Genomic DNA, 19,125 nt, shown 5'->3' with positions numbered 1-19,125 from the left:
AGCTAGATTGTTTTTATGGAATTATTTCCACATGGCAGGAGCCCAAGGGACTATGTAATATGATGGAGAGGTAGGGAAGAAAGAAGGAGAGAAGTGGGAGGCTGGTTTTCATGTCTGCATGTTGACAGCCAACATCTTGGAAGCTTCATAGAGAAGTCTTCTCTAAATGTTGGCTTAAGAAGAGGTGACACGTGGTAGGTAGAAATGGCGTGGAGCTGCAAAGGACTCACCTGGAATTTCTCCAAAGCTTGAGCATGCCTGGGAATTGGAGCTGTGTTCACATCCTGTGAAGGGTTAATTTGGATGTTATGGAGTTGAAAGGGGTGTTGGAAGGTCCTAAATTTTTTCTGGCTGCAAACAAAGAACAGGAATCATACCTCAGACTGGGGTGTGACAGAAATATCTGTGTTGCATAGTGGCTATTCAGTGCATTTGGAGGCAGGACTTGTCTGGAGTGGGACAGAGATTTACCTGTATGGCATGGGTCCCACCTTCTGCAAAACTAAGCTGTTAATATTGCTGAAATAGGTACTGTGAGGCTTAGGAATGCTTGTAAAAGGGTCCAGGGGAGCCCTAATACCCCAAAGTCAAACAACAATGAGCACCCACCACTTCCACTGATGGCAGTGAGATTTGAGTGGAGGAAGGGAGTACGGGAGATTTGCACTGGGTTGGACTGGGCTTTTAAAAGAGCCATATCATTGGAGTGTTATGAGCTTTGACATCTGTGGGATGGGGAGTTCGGGACAGGTACATTTTGATGTGAGAAAGGAAGCCTTAAGGGAAGAGGATGTAAAAGGCAATGGAAGGCTGGGAGAGAGCTCTTAAGGGTAGGGACAGATCCTCCTGCAGTCATTCACAGGAAAGAGAGTACTCAGAGAAGTAGCTGCACATCCCAGCATTAGCCATCAGCCCCCAGGCAGAGTGTGTCAGGCACCCCAGCAAGCTTCAACAGCCCTGGCAGAAGCAGGGCTGCCCTGTGCCTGTCCTGCCTACACCCAGACCCACCTCCTCTGGCTTTTCATGAAAGCAACAGATCCTGGACTAACCTGGCACATGGACTTCCACCCCCCTCTTGGGCCACTAACTACAACCCACAAAGCCACCAGCACTATTAAAAGGCCATTATCTGAATACATACAATTAGGGATTACAGCACAGCTTGATTCTGCACCCTCTGACACTGCCAACAAAGCCCTGCTTGGGCAGCAGTCCTTTTCAAGGCATGGATGGGGTTCTCCACATGACGTTCACACTTTCAGGAACTGATCATTTCACTGCCAAACAAAAGCCATACAGCTGGATTCCATGCACAAATTACTCCATCTAGAAATAGATGGCCAATTAAGGAAAAGATGCTTCCAAAAATCATTTTGTTTCCTACTGTTTAGAAGCTTTCGTGGTTTTTTTTTTTAATTGACTTTTCATGTTAATCAGTTTGGGGTTGGTTTATTTTTAACTGAGTTTGTAAATTCCTACACACTAAGCCCCCAATACAGAAAGAACAGAATCTGCTATTTATTTTTGTTTTTTTAATTGTAGAACAGCTATCACATTTTCCACTCCATCTTTTGTATCAGACTTTCATGCCATTGTAATTCAATAGACCTAAGGTCTGTTTTTAAGAGAAGCTGCAGAGCTCAGACGATCCAGCACCAAGCAGGCCCTGTGAGTTTTTGAGTGCTCTTAAGGACAATCAAGAGAGGTAAAAAGTTTTAAGATGAGGTTAGTGCAATGATCTAGCTTACACCCCTGATGAAGTACATCCAACAGTCAAACAAATTACCTGTAATAGGGAAAAAAGAATGAGAGTTCACAGAAGAGATCGTTCTGCCCAGCAGAGATCCCTACAGCCTCATGGAAAATCATTCCTTGGAATTGATGAAGACAACAGGACACATGGAGAAAGGAAGGGGAAGCTGCTTACAGCAGGTTCGTGCCAGGCAGGTGTGATTTCTTGGTCTGTTTTGGTGCCACATCTTTCTTCTGGGCTTATCCATGTTAATGGCTCAGGATTACCACTCTTCAGTAAATGCTGGGGTTTGATGGAGAGGAGGGTCCCTATCCTTCCCAGGCCTCCAGGAACCAAAAAGCCTCCTGGAAAAGCATGCTTTGCCAGAGTTTTAGGCTGGAATTGCCCCGCTGGTTTGGCACTGGGTTTCATCAGGATTTCCACCCTCTTGCATTTCGTTGTCCCTCACCTGCAAACACCTGAGCCTTTGGACAGGGCAACCAAAAAACACAGGTGAGGCCAGTGGGGCAGGTTGGAGGTGTGAGTGCCAGAGGATGGAAGGAGGAGACGGGAGATTGAATTCTCCTGCACCACGCTCAATATGGATTTGAGCCACGCTGCGTGTCAGCGCGCTGACCCTCTCTTGCGGGTGAGGAGAGGGGCTGGGGATGTGTGCGGGGGAGGCAAAGGGATGGGCCAGCACGCCTTCCCTGCCGGGGGCTATGCAGGGAGCACCCTCACACTCCCGGCCGGGGGCTATCCAGGGAGCCACCCTCACACTCCCTGCCGGGGGCTCTCCGGGGAGCCACCCTCACACTCCCGGCCGGGGGCTATCCGGGGAGCCACCCTCACACTCCCGGCCGGGGGCTATCCAGGGAGCCACCCTCACACTCCCTGCCGGGGGCTCTCCTGGGAGCCACCCTCACACTCCCCCCGCCAGGGCCGGCAGCCGGGATCCCGCCGTGCCCTGCGCTGCAGAGCCGCCGCCGCCCTCACCCACAGCTCTGCACAGCGCCCCGGGCTGTCTGTGGGAGACGATGGGGAAGGGGGTTCAAGAAGCCAAATAAAAAACAGGTAAAAAAAAAAGAAAAGGAAAAAAAAAAAAAAAAAAGGAGGAAAAATCATCAAAAATCATCCTTCCCCCTCGGCGGGGGCGCGAGGCGCTAGGGCGCCATCTCGTGGCGGCTCCCCCTCAGTGACGGCCCCGCGCCATGTCAGCGCCAGGGCCCCCGCCTGTGCCCAGAACTGGCTCCATCCCCCCCGGGCTGCCACCAAAATGCGAGCTCCTGCACAAAAGGAAGAATTCTGAGGAAGTGGATTGTTCGGAGGGTGGGGGACTTGAAACGCCGGGAAAGCGCGTCCCACTATTGCAGCGGCAGTCGTGACCCCGAGCAGCGGGTTGAGAGCGTCCCCCGCAGAGCTCCCACCCCTCACACGGCCCGAGCCAGCGCTGCAGCTGTGCAAACACGGCGGCTCCCGGGGCAGCCCTTCGGCCACAGGGCTCCGAATGCTGCTGCGGCTCCCGGCGGCCCAGCCTTCCCACTGGGCCGCGGAGGAATTTTCTGACAAAACACACTTCAAATCAACAAATGTCATTTTGTTAAACATCGTGCTATAACCGCTGTGAAGTCCGGTGGTGTGCTGGTAACTAAAAGCCTGAGTAACCATTCATTCCTTTGCTGCACATGCCAGGTGGGAAAATTGTCAGCCGGGGAATTGGATATCACTAAGGGCTTCATCTATGAGCAGCTTGCTTTGGCAGTGTTGCAGGAAGGTTTCCATGACCAATCATGGAAATTCTGGTCAAAGGAAGAGGGAAGGCAAAATATAAGTCCTTGTGAGCAGCTGTCAGGCAGCTACTGTCCTCTGTAGCTCACCTCAGAGTGCTTGGCGCACATTCAGGGAAACAATGACCCCAGAGCTCAGGAAGAGAAGACGATGAAATGAGTTCTCAAGTTTTATTCCAAGCATGGTTCTGAAGTGCAGCAGCAGAACTGAAAGCTCTGGTGTCTTCATCTCTGAATTAATTGTTCTTGACCTTCTTAGTCATTGGACTTGATACAATGAGTCACAGCTGACAGAGTATGACCATTTGCATTTAAACTTTTCACAGGGAATGGTTTGATGCTGTTTGGCTTGACTGGAAATCTGGCAATCCAACCCATTATGTCTACCAAAACGAGGGAAGTCTGTTGTGACAGTATCAATCACTACATCTTATGTATAACTAAGTGCTCCTCAGATGACATTAGAAAAATAGATTTGGGGTTTTTTTCTTTAGAATGTAGTAGAGATCATCTGTATCATTTGAGGTAATTTTTTCTGTCCTTCAATACAGCATGGCTAAAGAATTTCTCTCCATAAACTTCAAGTTGAGCTCACAATGAAGCTAAAGTCAAGTGTGTCATTTGGGGTTATTTTCTGCAACTGAATCCAGTTTTGTTGCAGTGCTCATCTCCTTTCTCTGACTGTTTTGTAAGCCAAGCCACCTCCTATCTTGACACCTTCTACTTGCTAGAATCACTCTTTGAAGTCCTTTGTGTCATGGTGCCTACTCCTACAGACTGAGCACGCTGTCTTTCACAATTACCCAAAGGAGGTATGTGAAGAACAAGTAGATCCATTTTGGTGTATTTTGTGTCTCACAGTTTAAAGTCGTGTTGACTATAAGAGGCCATGTAATGAAATCGTGTCACATTACCTTTTGCAGCAGGATGGAGCATCTGGAAGCAAATGAGCAAAGTCTGTCCTTGATTGAAGTGACTGTCCCTTTCTGGAGCAGGTTAAGCCTACAAGAGAAAGAGCAGGAGTCAACAGCTGCATGTCAGGCAGGCTGTGCTTACACCCAGCTTTTTCAGAGGAACTTTAGAAGCTGCTGGATGTGGTCTTCTGTAACAGTTATGTCAAGGCAAAGGTGAACCTCCAGCAGCAGACAGTCAGGTGACTTAAGAAATGATGTCCATGTTCTTATTTTTTTACATTCATGGGGAGTGAAACAGATTAATTAAACAGCAATCCTTACTGGCAAACAATGTCAGCTCAGTGAGGTTGTCTACAGAGCACAGACTATTTATCTTTGGTCTCTTGTTCTTTGTCTAAACACTCAGCCATTCCTCCACCAGTTATAATAAAGGTAATGCCTCAAATGCATCAAAAGGTTTTCATTGAGGAAGTTATGTTTTTTGGCAGGTTGTTTCTTCAGGGTTTTTTTAGATACATTATGTCCTGTGGAATGCTGGGGAAGATGCTCTACAATGAAACTCTGAAACCAGTCACCTGAATGTGGAATGGCATAGCCCACCACCATGTCTGTAATAAAGAAGCATGTTGAATCTGAAGATATAAATGTCTGTTCCCTGGTTCCAGTTCTCATTTCAGTATCTAATCAGTATCTCCAACATCTGGCTAGATGCTGCTGTGTGAGCAGCTGTTTCACATCTGGGGCATTGGACAGTAACAATGAACTGAATGGAAGAAAGAGTCTGAGCCAGGAATCCCATCTTTATAGTAATCTTGGTTTGAAAAGAACTTTAGGATTTACTGAAGAGTTGGGAGGAAGAAATCCCATGTACTTGGGCCTAACAATATCTCTTCCAGTAATGCATGTGACAACATCCCAAGGAAATGATGACAAGAAAGAAGAACTAGTCAGTGCCTGTTAAAGTGCTTTTCTTTTCCTTTCCCATTTTTCCTTGGTCAGTTTCCCACAGGATTCCTTCTTGACCCTTGTGCTGCGGTACCAAACATGCTCAAACTTCTGCTTGACTAATGTCACCATTTACAGTCTTTCTCTGCAGCCTTGGTGGGCAATATGCTTCCCATTTCTGTCTCTGTCACAGGCCAAATCCCAATTACTCAGGGAAACATAAGCAAATGAGCAAGTGATGACATGACAACTAGTTTAGGCTGTACTGGAAGTTGCATTAATTCCTCCACAGAATAGTCTTCTCAGTACACAACAGTATACAGCTTAAGAGTGGAGCAGAACTTGGTATCATCCCTTGCCACTACTACATTAACTGCATCACTCAGCTTGGTGTCATCTGCAAAATTGCTGAGGATGCACTTGATCCCACTGCCTGGGCCATTACTATTAAATTGTACTAATTGTACAGTTAAATTATACTAATATTGAACAGTTTTGGTCCTCATATGGATTTGTGAGGGTTTTCTATGGACTTTTGACCACTCCTGCAAGGGTCAGTACACAATGCAAGGACACCACTCTGCCTTCTTAGGCATATCTAGTGCATCTTTTGCTCTTTTCTCAGTTTGTTCCGGTCCCACTCCAATAAGAACAACCTAACAGGGAACAACTCCTGTTGTAAATATGAGCCTTGGTTTACACAGTAATTTGTACCAAAATATTTCCTATCCAGAATTCTTAATAGCCATCTATGGCATTCTACTAGGCAGAGAAACCCTGTACTTGGCCAGCTCTGACACCAGTCAGCCAAGTGCAGCGGATGAGATTTAAATAAAACAGTTCATTAAGGGGGGAAAAAAACCCCAAAAAACCAAAACCAAAAACAAAAACAAAAAACAAAACAAAACAAAATCCACCACCAAAGAAAAAAGAAAAAACCAAAACAAAAAACCCACAAACAAAGCAAAGCATTTCAACAGTTTCCCAAATAAAAGTATCTGGCTGGTCCCCCCTGGTTTCCTGCAACACTTAACCCACCTATGCAGCTTCATAGTTCTTGTTTAAGGATCACTTGCTGAGATGAGAATGAGTTTGCTGCTGTTAACAGGGAATCATGGCTGGCAGTCATACCACATGGATTTAGCCGTGACATCTTTAAGGATGCAGAGCTAAGCCACAAGAAGAGCAGTGTCTCCTCCTTGAATGCCCCGTAAGGGGGAGAAATGAAAGAGAGTGAATATGAAGCAGGGTCTGTAAATGGCAGCAAAACTTCCCCAGGAGACCTAGCACCAAGCCCCAAAGCACTGAAGAAAGAGATAAAGCCCATGTGGCAGGAATTCAGTAACTGTTGCTGAGCAGAACAGAACCCACCCTTTGCACAGCAACACAAGCTCATTTTGACTGATTTCCATGGATATCTGCTACCACTACATCTGCTGTGGGGAATTGCAGTTTGAAGGCTTTAAATAGATCACAGTTATTGCCACAAAAGGCACTAATAAAAGGGGCTCATACTTCAGCTGATGAATAGATGCAGAACTGATTTCCAAGTTTGTACTGCATCATGAGCAGAAAAAAATCACTAATCCTAAGCCTGTGGCAAAGAATTTACTGCATGAATCCAGGTCTTTGAAAGCTCACACCCACTGATATTGATGAGTATTGAGAGTCCGTGTATGTTTGGGACTCCGGAATGAAACATTTAGTTCTGTGTTAGCTATAGTATTAACTATAGCCTTTGTGCTGTACATACACACACGTACACCCACGCACATGAGCTCTCATCACAGACTTAATTGTAGGGAACTGTAGGTAAGCACTTCCAACAGGAGGGAAATTAAATGCCCAAAGAAAGGTTGTTCTTTAAATTTATTTCTAAGATGCTCTGCCCTCAAGATACAAGTGATGTGTCACTCCTCTCTCTCAATAGACACTCTCTAGTATGTATTATCTCTTATCTCACCAACACCAGTACTCTAAACGATGCAGTACTCTGCAGCACTTACTCTGTTTTGGTCTATTTCTAACGTTGAGATGCTCTAGCACACTTTTCTCCATAATTAACCCTTTTACTGAGGATGATGCAGTGTTGGCCATCTACAACCTGACCATAGATGGAAAGAAAAAGCATTGCCTTCCTTTCTATTGCTTCCGTACTGTATGTTGCCGTAAGAATTGTAACGGAAGACTTCCCAGTTATGAGCCACTGTGTGTATGAACAGGGATGTAATGCAGTTGGGAAAGGAAATGTTTCTTGACCATCCTCCATGAAATCTGTACATTCCTTCCAGCCAGGCACAGCTGCAAGCTATCCTCAAAACAGAGCAATACGGAAAGAAAACCCTTTTTCTCTTGTTGCACTCACTGAAGAGAACTGTGAGTGCGGGTAGATCCAGATGTTACTGCCAATGAGGTGGGAGGAGAGGTTGGAAGCATAGCTCGCAGGAAAAACAACCCCAGACTCTCTGAACACCACACAGCAGGCTGTCACATAGGCTGTTGTTCTCAAGCAGCCTCATGCTTTGCAATATGTCACTTAATGCTAGGCACAGAAATATCTTCTCCCTCCTCTCTCAATTTTTCTTCTCAAAGAGAATGCCCTTGGGAAGGAGTGGTCCCACTAGGACAGTAACAGCCTCAAAGGTGTATGAAGGCTTTTAGACAGCCCTGGTTAGAAATACTCTAGACTAGAGCCTAGAAATATTCTAGGCTGAGCCACTTGCCCAGGACTCCAGCACACCAATAGAGAGTTTAGTGGTTTAAAAGGATTCAGCCAGCCATGTGTTGAGTGGGGAGGGCTAGCTAAATACAGTCAGTATGAAAACCAGCGCTGGGTTTTTTGTTGTGGTTTTTTTTTTTTAAAGCCTACTCCTTTAGAGCCTAGGCACATGAGCTAGGCAGGGGTCCCTCACTGGAACCTGGTCTCTTGAAGGCAAGCCCTTTCCAAAATGGAAAGACACAGCTCATTTTTAAAAGACCAAAGGATTATGAGCTGTCTATGTGATAACAGGCATGCACCTGAACCTTGTTCACTAATCACACTATTGGATAGAGGTAGCTGGAACAGCATTTTTTGGAGGCTGGATTAGGCAAAATATGACTGGATCTGCCAAAGTAGGCAGAAGGAGGTCACTTCCTTGGGCTATAAATTAAGTTAGGTAAATGAAACCTGGATGGCTTAGACCCACCCAAGAGGGTGGCAAAATATTAGAAATAAAGGAGGGGATTACAGATGAAATTGTAAGCATGTGCACAATTACACAGGAAGATTTGAGGTTCATACACTAGGATTTAGAGACCTGTCTTCTGCTGGTGACGTATTTAGATACCCATGTCCTTTATTATCTCAGGCTGGGAGTCTTCTCATCTTTGGAAGTGAGAAGGTTAGCAATTTCCCAAGTGCCACCATTGTGAATACTTCATCTCCAGAGAACTTAGTTTCAAATTCAGCCCCAAAGTCTTTAGACTGCTTCATTTTGCATGCAGCAGCTGTAATCTGTTGGGTATTTACACTGCACCCACATTGTGACTGCACGTCTATACACAGGATGTCCTTTGGCAACAGCTAAAACTCAACCACTTCAAAGCAAGAACTGCTCACTGGCAGATGGCACAACTTCACATGTCTTCCTACACAAAAAGATCACAGGCATCCACTGCCCTGCAGCCAGCAGCCTGACCTAGTGGACAGCTGAATGAAAAAAGCCTGAAAACAATGTGCTCATGCCTCTCTGCCTCAGTTTACCCTCTCTAAAATGGGCTTAACTGCACAGTACTGTGGATGGAAAGCATAGATAGGCCTTTAATTAAGTCTAGTTAAAGACTAAGAACAGTAGAGCAAATAACTCAGGCACATTGTAAGAGGAGTGTTGTTTCAGTATTTTATAGACTGAGAGTTTTAAACTGAATGAAACTGAGTTCTTAATTACCATTAGAAATTAGAACAGAGATTGTCCCTGATGACACTTACAGTCAACAAGTTTCTGATGTAAAACAGATAAGGAAGCTATGACTCTGCTCAACTAGAAGAACCATAGTAGGAAATATGTTAAAAATTATATTCTAATTACTCTTCTTGTTATGACCTAGCAATTTGTGACTGCTATGAAGAACTCCATTTCATGACAGAGGATTTTGACTAAAAATGAAAAAAAAAATTGATGACTTTATGCACTGAGGGATCATTTCTCATCTGTAGAGGGAACATAGCAAAAGGCACAGGGATGCCAGCTTAAACGTGACATGCTAAAATTAGCTGTTGAGCTAGCAATACATGCTATTATCATGGCAAAAACAAAATGTACGAAAAGTTTCTTTCTCATGGTTTATGGGCCAGCTTTGTGAAAGAGTCACATCTGTAATCTTAGCTCCATGAGAAAACTCCATCTTTCTTCCCATACTAAAGCATACCAATTTGCAGCTTGAGTTAGGAAACTCCCTCCATTGCATTACAGCAGAAGGGTTGTCAGAATGATGCTACTGCTCTTCAGGAGGCACTAAGAGAGTAAAAGCCTCGGGGGGAGGCAGTTGCGTCTCCATTTCCCACCTGTATTTTATTTTTCTTTTCTCCTTAGGAGCCCCATAGATTCATTTGCCCACAGAGCGGGAGCTGAGGGCTGCAAGTGAGGCACTTGGTGTGCTCTGCCTCCTTTTCCACCATCTCTGGACAGCTTGTCTGGGCGTGACTGGCGCAAACCCTTTGCTCAGCCACAGACTCTGCAGGGACACCATATGGCTGGTTTAGACAAAACTCTGTGGTATTTTTACTCCTTTATACCAAATCAACTCACAGTTAATCCGTGGCATCCCTCAAAGGGCACCAGGCTATTCATCCAGCTGAGTGAAAAAACACAGACTGACTTTGACACTGTATCAGCTAACTCTCCAGATAACCCCAAAGCTTGTCAAGAGGCCAAGCCTGGTGTCATGCAAGCCCTGAGCAGAGCAAGCCCAGATCTTGGTGAGGGTATCAGCTCCAGGAATTTTCCACCCCTCTGGTGAGAGCTTGGATGCTGGAATTTATCTTGAATAAGGAAACATGTTAAGGGAGGACAGAAGATTAAAAAATCTTAATAAAAGCACCATTTATTATATATACTGGGAAGTAATGGAAGATCCAGAAGCGAAGCATACAGACATAGATAATTAAGTGCTAATAATTCAGAAAGTCTTCCACCCAAATCTATTCTGACATTTGAACATTTGAACCTGTTTTAAGGACAATCTAAAATAAGATCGAGCACCCAGCAGCTGCATTCATACTGAGCTTTCCTTGGAGAAGGGAAACAGGAAACAGGCATAATTTCCTTAAAGCCCTCCTCCAGACATAAGGTGCAGCTACAGTACACACCACTATGTATCTCTCCCCATCCCAAAAACACATTGCCTTGTCCATGCAGCTACCAGCTATGCTGGCATGCCCCATGCCAGGGCTTGCCTTGCCCTGCCCAGGAGAGCCCCAGACCTGCCTGTCTGACATGGCTTATCAGGGGTGGTCACTGCCGGGCTGGAGGAGAAGGTGGAGGCAGCCTGCTCTGTTTATTTATTTGCAGGGGATGAAAGCCAAACTAGGAAAGGACTTTGGTAAAGTGCAGTCAAGTGACTATAAAGTACTGCTTTAAAAAGGCACAAGGTCACCTTCGCTGACATTTGGATAAGTATTTTATAGAAGTCACAGGACCGGGAGATGGGCTTGTTGTGGCTATGATCACAGGGGAGGGAGGGATTTATGTTCTGGTTAAGAACGCTGCATTGTTGTGACTCTTTCGTGTTCATAAATGCTCGTTTATTAGGCTGTTGGATAAAAGAGGCTGATGGGGCATTTTCTTCTCACTTACTTAGTTCCAGGTGACTTCCTTGACTCTGTTGGCAGAACTTCATGAAATTTAACAGCCCTACTACCCACCAGTACTCCCCAGGTGCCCTGTCCTTGCATAGTCTGTCTTCTTACTTGGTCAGACCTTAGCTATTTCAAGGCTGTACTTCATTTGAACACAATGTGAGAACTCATATATATCATCCTCTCAGCCAAAGAACTGGTGTACAAGAATGCTGGAATCTGAAGGATTTGGACAGATGGGCTTTGCTATGTTGTATATTTTGAAGCTGGTGCTTGTGTATAGGTATGCGTGTGTATGTGGGTCTGTGTGTCTGTGTGCTCAGTCTGAGAAGCAGACTCTGATTGTTAAGCCCCACACAGCCTGGAAAAGCAGCCTTGAGCAAACTTGAGATGAATGAGTCCAGGAAGAAGGAGGACACGATCTGATGCCATGCACCTTCTGGAAAAAAAATGTTTTGGTCAAGCATATCTACATCACAAAAACACCTGGTTCCACTATTTCTTTTCCTCAGTGGCATAACACACGGGACAGGTTTTGGCCAGGTGGTAGAAACCATAGAGATCATGACAAAAATAATGAAAGTATGTAGTATAGGTGAACATTTGTGTCTTTATTAAATTAATATAATATAGGCATTACATCCTTTAGGCACTGACTGTGCTTTAATTCCCAGAAACCAGACTTATCTGTTCGGTGACTATTACATGGACTAGAAACATCTCTGCCCTTTCCTCCCATTAGCCCTGCAGGGAGATGCAAAGATGAAGAATGTCACAAGCTTCATACTAATGTGCTAAATATTTAACATAATTAGTCATCGGAGCCCTATCCCTTTCTCCCACTGAGGCGACCAAGAGACAGATCACAGGACTAATAGTATGGTCCCCAGCCCTTGTTCTGTGATGCCACTTGACGTTAGCAGGTGTATTGGAGTCAGCAGGATCAGCAGGTAGAGGGAAAGACAAGAGGGACAGGCAGCACAGCCTGCAGTGTTGTTGCACCCTGGCTGGGGCTGACAGCTCATTTGCACAGCGTCTGGGAAGCGAGGGCCTGCTCCCCTCATCTGAGATTCTGATGAGTGGCTGGTGTCTGACACCGAAGCCCAAGAGATCCCAGACAGGTCACTGGCTCAGTGCCATGGTGAGTTCTGCATGCAATGGAAACCGCAGCGGGGAGAGGGGCCGCGAGCCCGACCTGGCTGCAGCCGGTGCGTACGTGCTGGAGCAAGGTGGCTGGCCGCCACACAGTCCACATCTCATCGTGTGACTGGGAATGAGTATGTGACACCACATGGTCCCAGCGGGACAGGGGCTGGGGACAAGTCCCTGGGACCCATCCACCTGATGTAAAGCTATTCCTGGAAAAGAAGGAGGAAAATGTCTGGGCTTGTGCTGATATGGTTTATCTCCACTAAAGGACTTTGTCCTATATATGAACCAGAAAAATTTTATGTGCTAGCAGCAGAGTGAAAGGAGGGCCTCCAACAAAGACTCTGAATCAATATAGCACGGAGCTAAAAAAATCCTTTTCCAACCATCTGCTTTGTTGCAGGAAACTTCCCCTATCCTTAAAGCCAGGGCCATTGCAGGAGTTTTATAGACTCATTCTGTAGGAATTACATATATCCCTGCAGTTATGTCAGGACTCAGCCAAGGGCATACTCTGTGCCTAGAGTAGCAAAGGTGCAGAGAGGTGGATTTCACCACAAGCACCCCAAATCACTGAGCCTGCTGGAGTTACCTTCACTGTTGTTGGTACCTGAATGTGCTGCTTGCACATCTTTATGAGCCATAGGCACAACCAGAAAACCTCTATCAGGCCCCACATCTGACTAGCAGATTTAAGGATGGTTCCTAGTGCACTGACACTGGGGTAAGGCAGGCAGAGAGGAGGTCAGTGCTCCCAATGGGCTGACATTTAGTCCAGGTACCTAATAACCGGTAACTAGGCACAACACACACGCAAACTCTCCCTCCTCCACCACACTGACCTACATAAAAATATCTAGACAACTCCAGTCCCACTCAGACTGACGGAGGCAGCTGCTATAGCAGAGCTTTTAATCCTAAAGCAGAGTCTGTTGTCACTGGCAGGAAATCTTATTGTGTTGGACAAGCAATCCTAGACCTTAATTACATATATTGCCCTACCCACAAAACCAGACAGACTAGACTGGAGTCAGACGAAGCGCACTGCTTAAGCCAGGGACCACCTGGCTGTAACTTCATCTAGGTGACAGCATTTGCCTTTGTGACCCCCTCTGAAAGGTTGAAACACCAAGCAAGCTCCCAGAGGTAAAGTGAGGAATGGTAAACAGCAAGTAATCAGAGATGCACGGTTCTGTGAAGGAATTTATTGTTCCTTCTCCTTTCAGAGACTGAAATTGTTTGGCCTTTACCCTGACCAAAGACCCAGCAGATCATGCTGGTTCAGGATTGATTTTTAAGGGAGCTGGTGGCTCCTTCACTGTCTCCACTGTACACAGTGTAGCAGGGAGTACCTTGAACTAGGACCTGCTAGTAGCTCCTGTTACTGAGCACCTCATTTTTCTTCCTTGTGCTTGCCCTCAGACTGTCTCTCTGAGATAAGGTGCATTACTTTCTTCGCACCAAAAAGAGCAGCTGTGTCACTTCCATGCATTTCCCCTAGCCACAACCCCCTGGTGTTGGGATGGGAAGAGGGCAACAGGCAGAGGGAGGTATCTTGCCATTATGTCTGTCCCTTAAGGTCCCCCACAGGATGTGGGTGTACATCTGTAAACACAGTGCAGCATGCACTGCAGAAGCACCTCAGCAAAAAATCAAAAGGCTGCAAAGACCAGAGTTTGGGTCTTCAGAGCATGTGCTGCCATTGCAGCCCTCCACCTGAGCTGATCATCCCTCCTTTCCAGTGTCTGGAGAGTGCAATGCACTGCATTGCTGCTGGGAGCCAAGGCTGCTTGGACATGCCACCTCCCCATAAATGAGTAAGGGACCTTCCCTCACCACATTCCCCCAGCACAGCAGTAGCCACAGCCTTTAGTCAGGGAGCACTTCTTTCAGCACTGAGGCACTGAGCTGAGGCTGCTGTCTTGTGCCGTGAGGTCCAGTAATCAAGTCATGTCCCCATGGTGACATCTGAGTGCCCCAAGTCCCTGGGTAAGACAGATGCCACATGCTGCTCAGGTCATGGACTGACAGTGCAGGTTACTCTGCAGCCAGATATGTATGCAAAACGCCTTTCCACTTTCTCCTTTTCCCCAGTTCTCAGTGGGGTGTTCGTACAGCCAGGAGCAAACACACAACTCTGGTGCAGGGATTTTTATTTTCTGAGAAACACATATTTCACTTCCCAGGGCAACAGACCTTCAGACGCATAGTGTCGGCTGCTAGAAGCCTGCAGATCACAGGGAGTGCTGCCCTTTATAGTTTTGCTAATGCAAGTTTAACAACTAAACCCTCCAGAGCTGGCAGGCACTGGAGACTGACTGGCTGCATTCACCCCCACAAAGCAAGGCAACACTGTGCAGGACACTCTCCATAGTAACCTGCTAACAGTCTCACCTGTGGGAGCAATGGGATGCTGTGTCCCTGCTTCCCATTCTCACATCTCTCATTTGAGTAATTCCTTCACTCATTCACCACACTCAGCAATTCCCTTGATCCTCCACATCCCTTCATCTTTGGCCATGCCATTTGCCTCTCAGATGAGACTGAGTTTCAGGGAGAAAGAGAGAAAGGGGATAAAATAGCCTGAAGCTCACAGATAACCCCTAATGTTATTTTTCCTAAAAAAGCAGAGTATTTCTTTTGTATACATAAAGCCAGGAAACAACAGTTTATCATGGATATCACTCTGAGTGCCTCTATGCTGCCTGGAGTGACTCTTGGCCTCTCATCAAAGCCTTCCCACACAACAGAGATGGCCAATTGTGAGATGTCCAAAATAGCGCTGGGGAAAGATGCGTGGCCAGGCCCTCCATCGTGGTGTTCCTTTGTGCGTATGTGCTAACCCTGGAAACCGAACTCCTTGTACTTGCTGGCCATATCATTTCGGAACAGCTCCAGAGCCTTCTTCATTGCAGCCTGGGCATCAGCCCCAAAGTCTGCAGCGTGTTTTTCGGCAAGGACCTTGATAATGACTTCAGAAATGAACTGTGAGGAAGGAAAGAGAGAAAGAAAAGCTGAAGGGACACTCAAGGTTATTTTCAGAAAAGCCAGACTAAGAAATAGGTTGCAGAGCCTGGAAATATCTCTGAGCTAATTCAGTAGGCCTTCCTGCAGCCTCTGGAGAGACAGTGAGGTCTAGTATGCAAGGAGTCTGGGCTAGGCAGAAGTCCTGGGCTCTATTCCTAGCTCTGACGCTGATCTGCTTCATGACCTTGAGTAGACCATGGCCCTTTCCACTTTTTGTCAGCCTCATCCATTAAGACTGCAAATTCATGCCCTGTGTTTTTATAACACTTATGTTTTATGGGTCTTGGTCTCCAATGGATCCTCCAGGGCTTACTCTAAAATTGTATGTCCCTTGTGTCCTGTCACTGACAGTCCTTATGTAATACAGTTTCCCAGGCATGCATAGGCTGCATGGGCTGGTTTATTGTTGTCAAGGGTTGGTCAGACTGTGTGTGGTGTTTGGAATGGGAAATCTAAACTTGGATATTCACATACCATTTGCATACCATGAGCCCTTTCTGTGCCTCCTCCTGCTTGTACACACAGACCCTGGACTTGAGGGACAGCTCACTGAGGTCCAACTAGTCATCAATAAATGAAAGCCCAACTCTCACACAGATGTCTTGCACACATTCACTACACATCAGACACTGAGTCTTCCTGCCCTTTTCCATACCTCCAGATATTTGACAGGGATTTTGTGCTTGGTTGCATGGGTCTGAGCCAGGGGCTTCAACTCGGCCTCATGATTACCCTTTGCCTTCAGGATTTTGCCCAGCTGGGTAAGAACAGTAACTCCATGTTTCTTCAGATCTTCAGAGCCCTTCATTGCATCAGGGGTCTTCAGGCCTTTGAACTTTTCAAAGCGATCGAGGGTCTCAGGATGGTCCTGAAAGAGTCTGTGGACAAAAGCAGAGGGATTTTGGAGAGGAGAAGCTCCTGACATACCTCCCTTTGAGTACTCAATCTACTTTAATCCCATCTTCTTACCCATTTCCTAAGATGATCACCACTGTCTATTTCCCTTCCCTCTGGTCATGACAGAGACACTGCCCTAAACATGCCCAACAGAAGAAGAGCAACAGAAGAAGTGTCTGTATTTTTTCCATACAGTTCTGATAACTCTTTGGCACCCATCCCCAGGATTATGTCAACGGTTTTAAGACAGAGACAAGAGCCAAGGCAAGTCATGATACTGAGAGGTGAGTTCTTGTATGTGACGAAAAACCAAAAGTAGACAAAACTGTCTGTCTTCATCAATTTACTGTTGCTGGAGAGCCAACGTATAGACCCCTGCCTCTCACACAAACTCTCTTATCAGCCCATGATTTGTTGGCCAAGAAACGAGAGCTCTACAAGTTTCTCATAGCAAAAAAAAAAAAACCAAAAACAAACAAACAGAAAAAAAAGCCCAACACCCCAAAAAACAACAACAACAACGACAACAAAAACAACAAAAAAACCAAACCAACAAACAAAAGCAACCAACCAAACAAAAACACACAAAAAAAAAACCCAGCCCCCAACCTCAGGTCCCTTATATCTGGACATTGTGTGTTCTTGAACGTCATCTGGATGGGAGAGTTTACTGTGCCCCCAAATCCTGTTATTGCAGACAAGGAGGAATTTGGTTCCTGACCTTTTTTCCCCACCCTCTCTCCCCTTCCTCTTCCCTCTCTTCTCCCTTAGAAACTCCTTGGAGGAGACCTGGGTTGGCAGGGGAGCACAAAGTCACAGGCTAACATCTTTTTATTTAAAGCCATGCTCTACTCTGTGATACTTGTAACTGCTTTTACTAGCATGCAGCAAATTCAGAGCCAAAGTTGCTACCTCAGAGACGAATGGGTGAGAATGGCTCAGGTTCCTGCTACCCCTCCAGCACGCCTGCTCGGACCACAAGAGGGGAAAGCCATCACATTTCCACCCTCTTCATTCCCACTCCATTCCTTTCCCTTCAAATGGCAGCTGATCTGCATCATGATAAAGCAGGTAAGGAAAACAGCCCCCTTCTTTGGCTCATCTTTGAAAACCATTTTTCACAGCTTTGCAGTAGATGTGGAGATGTGGGCTCCTTGCCTTAGCCATGCTTAGGGTAGAAATCCCCTAGGCAGGTGCCAGATCCCCACTACTCTCCTCAGTGTCTGTACCCTTTCATTGGTACAGTGGTACAGTGTCTGTACCACACCCATTTGGGTGTGCACAGGCTGAGAGGACAGCTGAAGAGAATCTCCTCAAAGTCTGCATCCTCTCTGGTCTTAAGGGACAAGCTAGGCTCCAGTGTCTACCTAATGTTCTTTCCCCCTTTGCAGTATCTGGGGTGTTCACCACTCCAAGTGCCAGGATCACAAGGACATGGAGGATGGGATCCTCTCAGTTAGAGACCTCAGCAGCACTTCTGACACTGGAGTAGTGGAGAAGGGAAGCAAGGGGAAGGATGTGCCTCATTTCATACTTAGACCTCAAATTCATCATGAGGTAATGGACAAGTGTTATGGCACAGATTTCTGGCCAAAAAGCAGGATGGGCAGGGCTCTGCCAGGTGAGACTAAAGTGGGGAGAGGGAAACTCTCAGGTACTTTGTAGTTAATTTAACTGAAATAGATCCAAGAAAATTGCCACAGAGGTGATGTTCCTCTCTTTTCATGCCTTCTCTGCCTCCCCACATCCTGCATTCTGCAGAGCATCTGAAGCCCCATGACACACACTTCACTCCAGCATTTCTCACTGTAGTGCTTGGGAAATGAGGATCCAAAGCAGAGCTTGGCCACCAGAGGCAGAGAGACAAAGCACAGCCAAGTGTTAAAAGCAGGACGGGTCTGCTCCTGCACCCACAGAGAGATGCAGAGTCAGAAGCACAACCAATTTACACAGTGAGTAACTTTTAACCCAGAAAATAGCAATGGAAAAGCCACCACCCTACAAGAAAGAAAACACCATGTTGAAATAAACACTGACAAGCATGTCTCCCATCAAAAGCTCTCAGCTTTACTCTTAGAACTGAAGCTCCTTGCCTACCTCATTAAAATTTGATGGCCATGGCCAGCGAGGTCAGACTCCACCTTTCCCCAGACTGTCAGGACTTGCTGCCATTCCTGGTCACTGAGCCCCATGGTTCACCAAAGACAGGTCCCGAGTGCTTCCTGCAGCCGTTTGCCTTTCCCCAAAGGGTAGCTGGAGAGCTCACCCGTGGGATTTATAGCCCCTGCCCACAAACCTACACCTGTCAATCATCAGCTGGACTTCTTGCTCTCTTTCAGGCTTGTCTAACCTAATCAGCCTCCTTGTTTTTTCCTAGGAAGCTATTTTGGGTCAGGTACTATTGTGGGTGCCACTGATGGCATAATTTCTGCTTCTCGTATTGGACTGGCACATGTCCCACTCTCGACAGAAAGGGCACTGCCGGAATGCTGTGCCAGGAGCCTGTCCCAGGTTCCTAAGGACCCAGAGACAGTGTCAAGCATTATGGCAGGAAATTTCTGAAGAGCACAGTCATCTGCAAGGCCACCCTGCCTCCCTGTCCCCTGGCCTGCCAAGGGCAGGCAGGAGAAAAGGCCAGGACAGCCAGTAGCATTGACTCCATCACTCCAAAGGCCTTTCCTTTCCCATAATCATCTCACCATCCTTTTCTCCTGGGGTAACACACCACTTGTGACATGCCCTTAAGAGATAACCATATTCAAAGCAGCCCTGTCATTTCCCCACCTGCTGCAGAAGGAATGAGGGGATAAAAGCTGTATGGGACCCAGTTCTCCC

General features: G+C 46.4%; 1 protein-coding gene across 1 annotated transcript; it reads right to left on the bottom strand.

Annotated features, from left to right (window-relative positions):
• Positions 1 to 14,502: 14,502 nt before the first annotated feature.
• On the bottom strand, positions 14,503 to 18,552 carry MB (myoglobin). Its single transcript, XM_084206014.1, has 3 exons — positions 18,388 to 18,552; positions 16,049 to 16,271; positions 14,503 to 15,351 (listed from the first exon to the last, which is right to left on the bottom strand). The coding sequence occupies exons 1-3, from the start codon at positions 18,480 to 18,482 to the stop codon at positions 15,205 to 15,207; spliced, it is 465 nt and encodes a 154-aa protein (XP_084062140.1). The 5' UTR covers positions 18,483 to 18,552; the 3' UTR covers positions 14,503 to 15,204.
• Positions 18,553 to 19,125: the final 573 nt, after the last annotated feature.

The sequence above is a fragment of the Fringilla coelebs genome, assembly GCF_963513975.1.
Source record: "Fringilla coelebs genome assembly, chromosome: 5".
Classification (NCBI taxonomy): domain Eukaryota; kingdom Metazoa; phylum Chordata; class Aves; order Passeriformes; family Fringillidae; genus Fringilla; species Fringilla coelebs.
The sequence above is the reverse complement of the archived record's forward strand: the minus strand, read 5'-3'. Positions and strand labels throughout refer to the sequence as shown.

Coding starts and splice junctions, on each gene's coding strand:
- MB (XM_084206014.1), bottom strand. CDS start 18,482: ATGGGGCTCAGTGACCAGGAATGGCAGCAAGTCCTGACAGTCTGGGGA. Junction 16,272..18,387: donor GGCCATCAAATTTTAATGAG/GTAGGCAAGGAG, acceptor TTTTGTCCACAG/ACTCTTTCAGGACCATCCTG. Junction 15,352..16,048: donor TCCCTGTCAAATATCTGGAG/GTATGGAAAAGG, acceptor CCTTCCTCACAG/TTCATTTCTGAAGTCATTAT.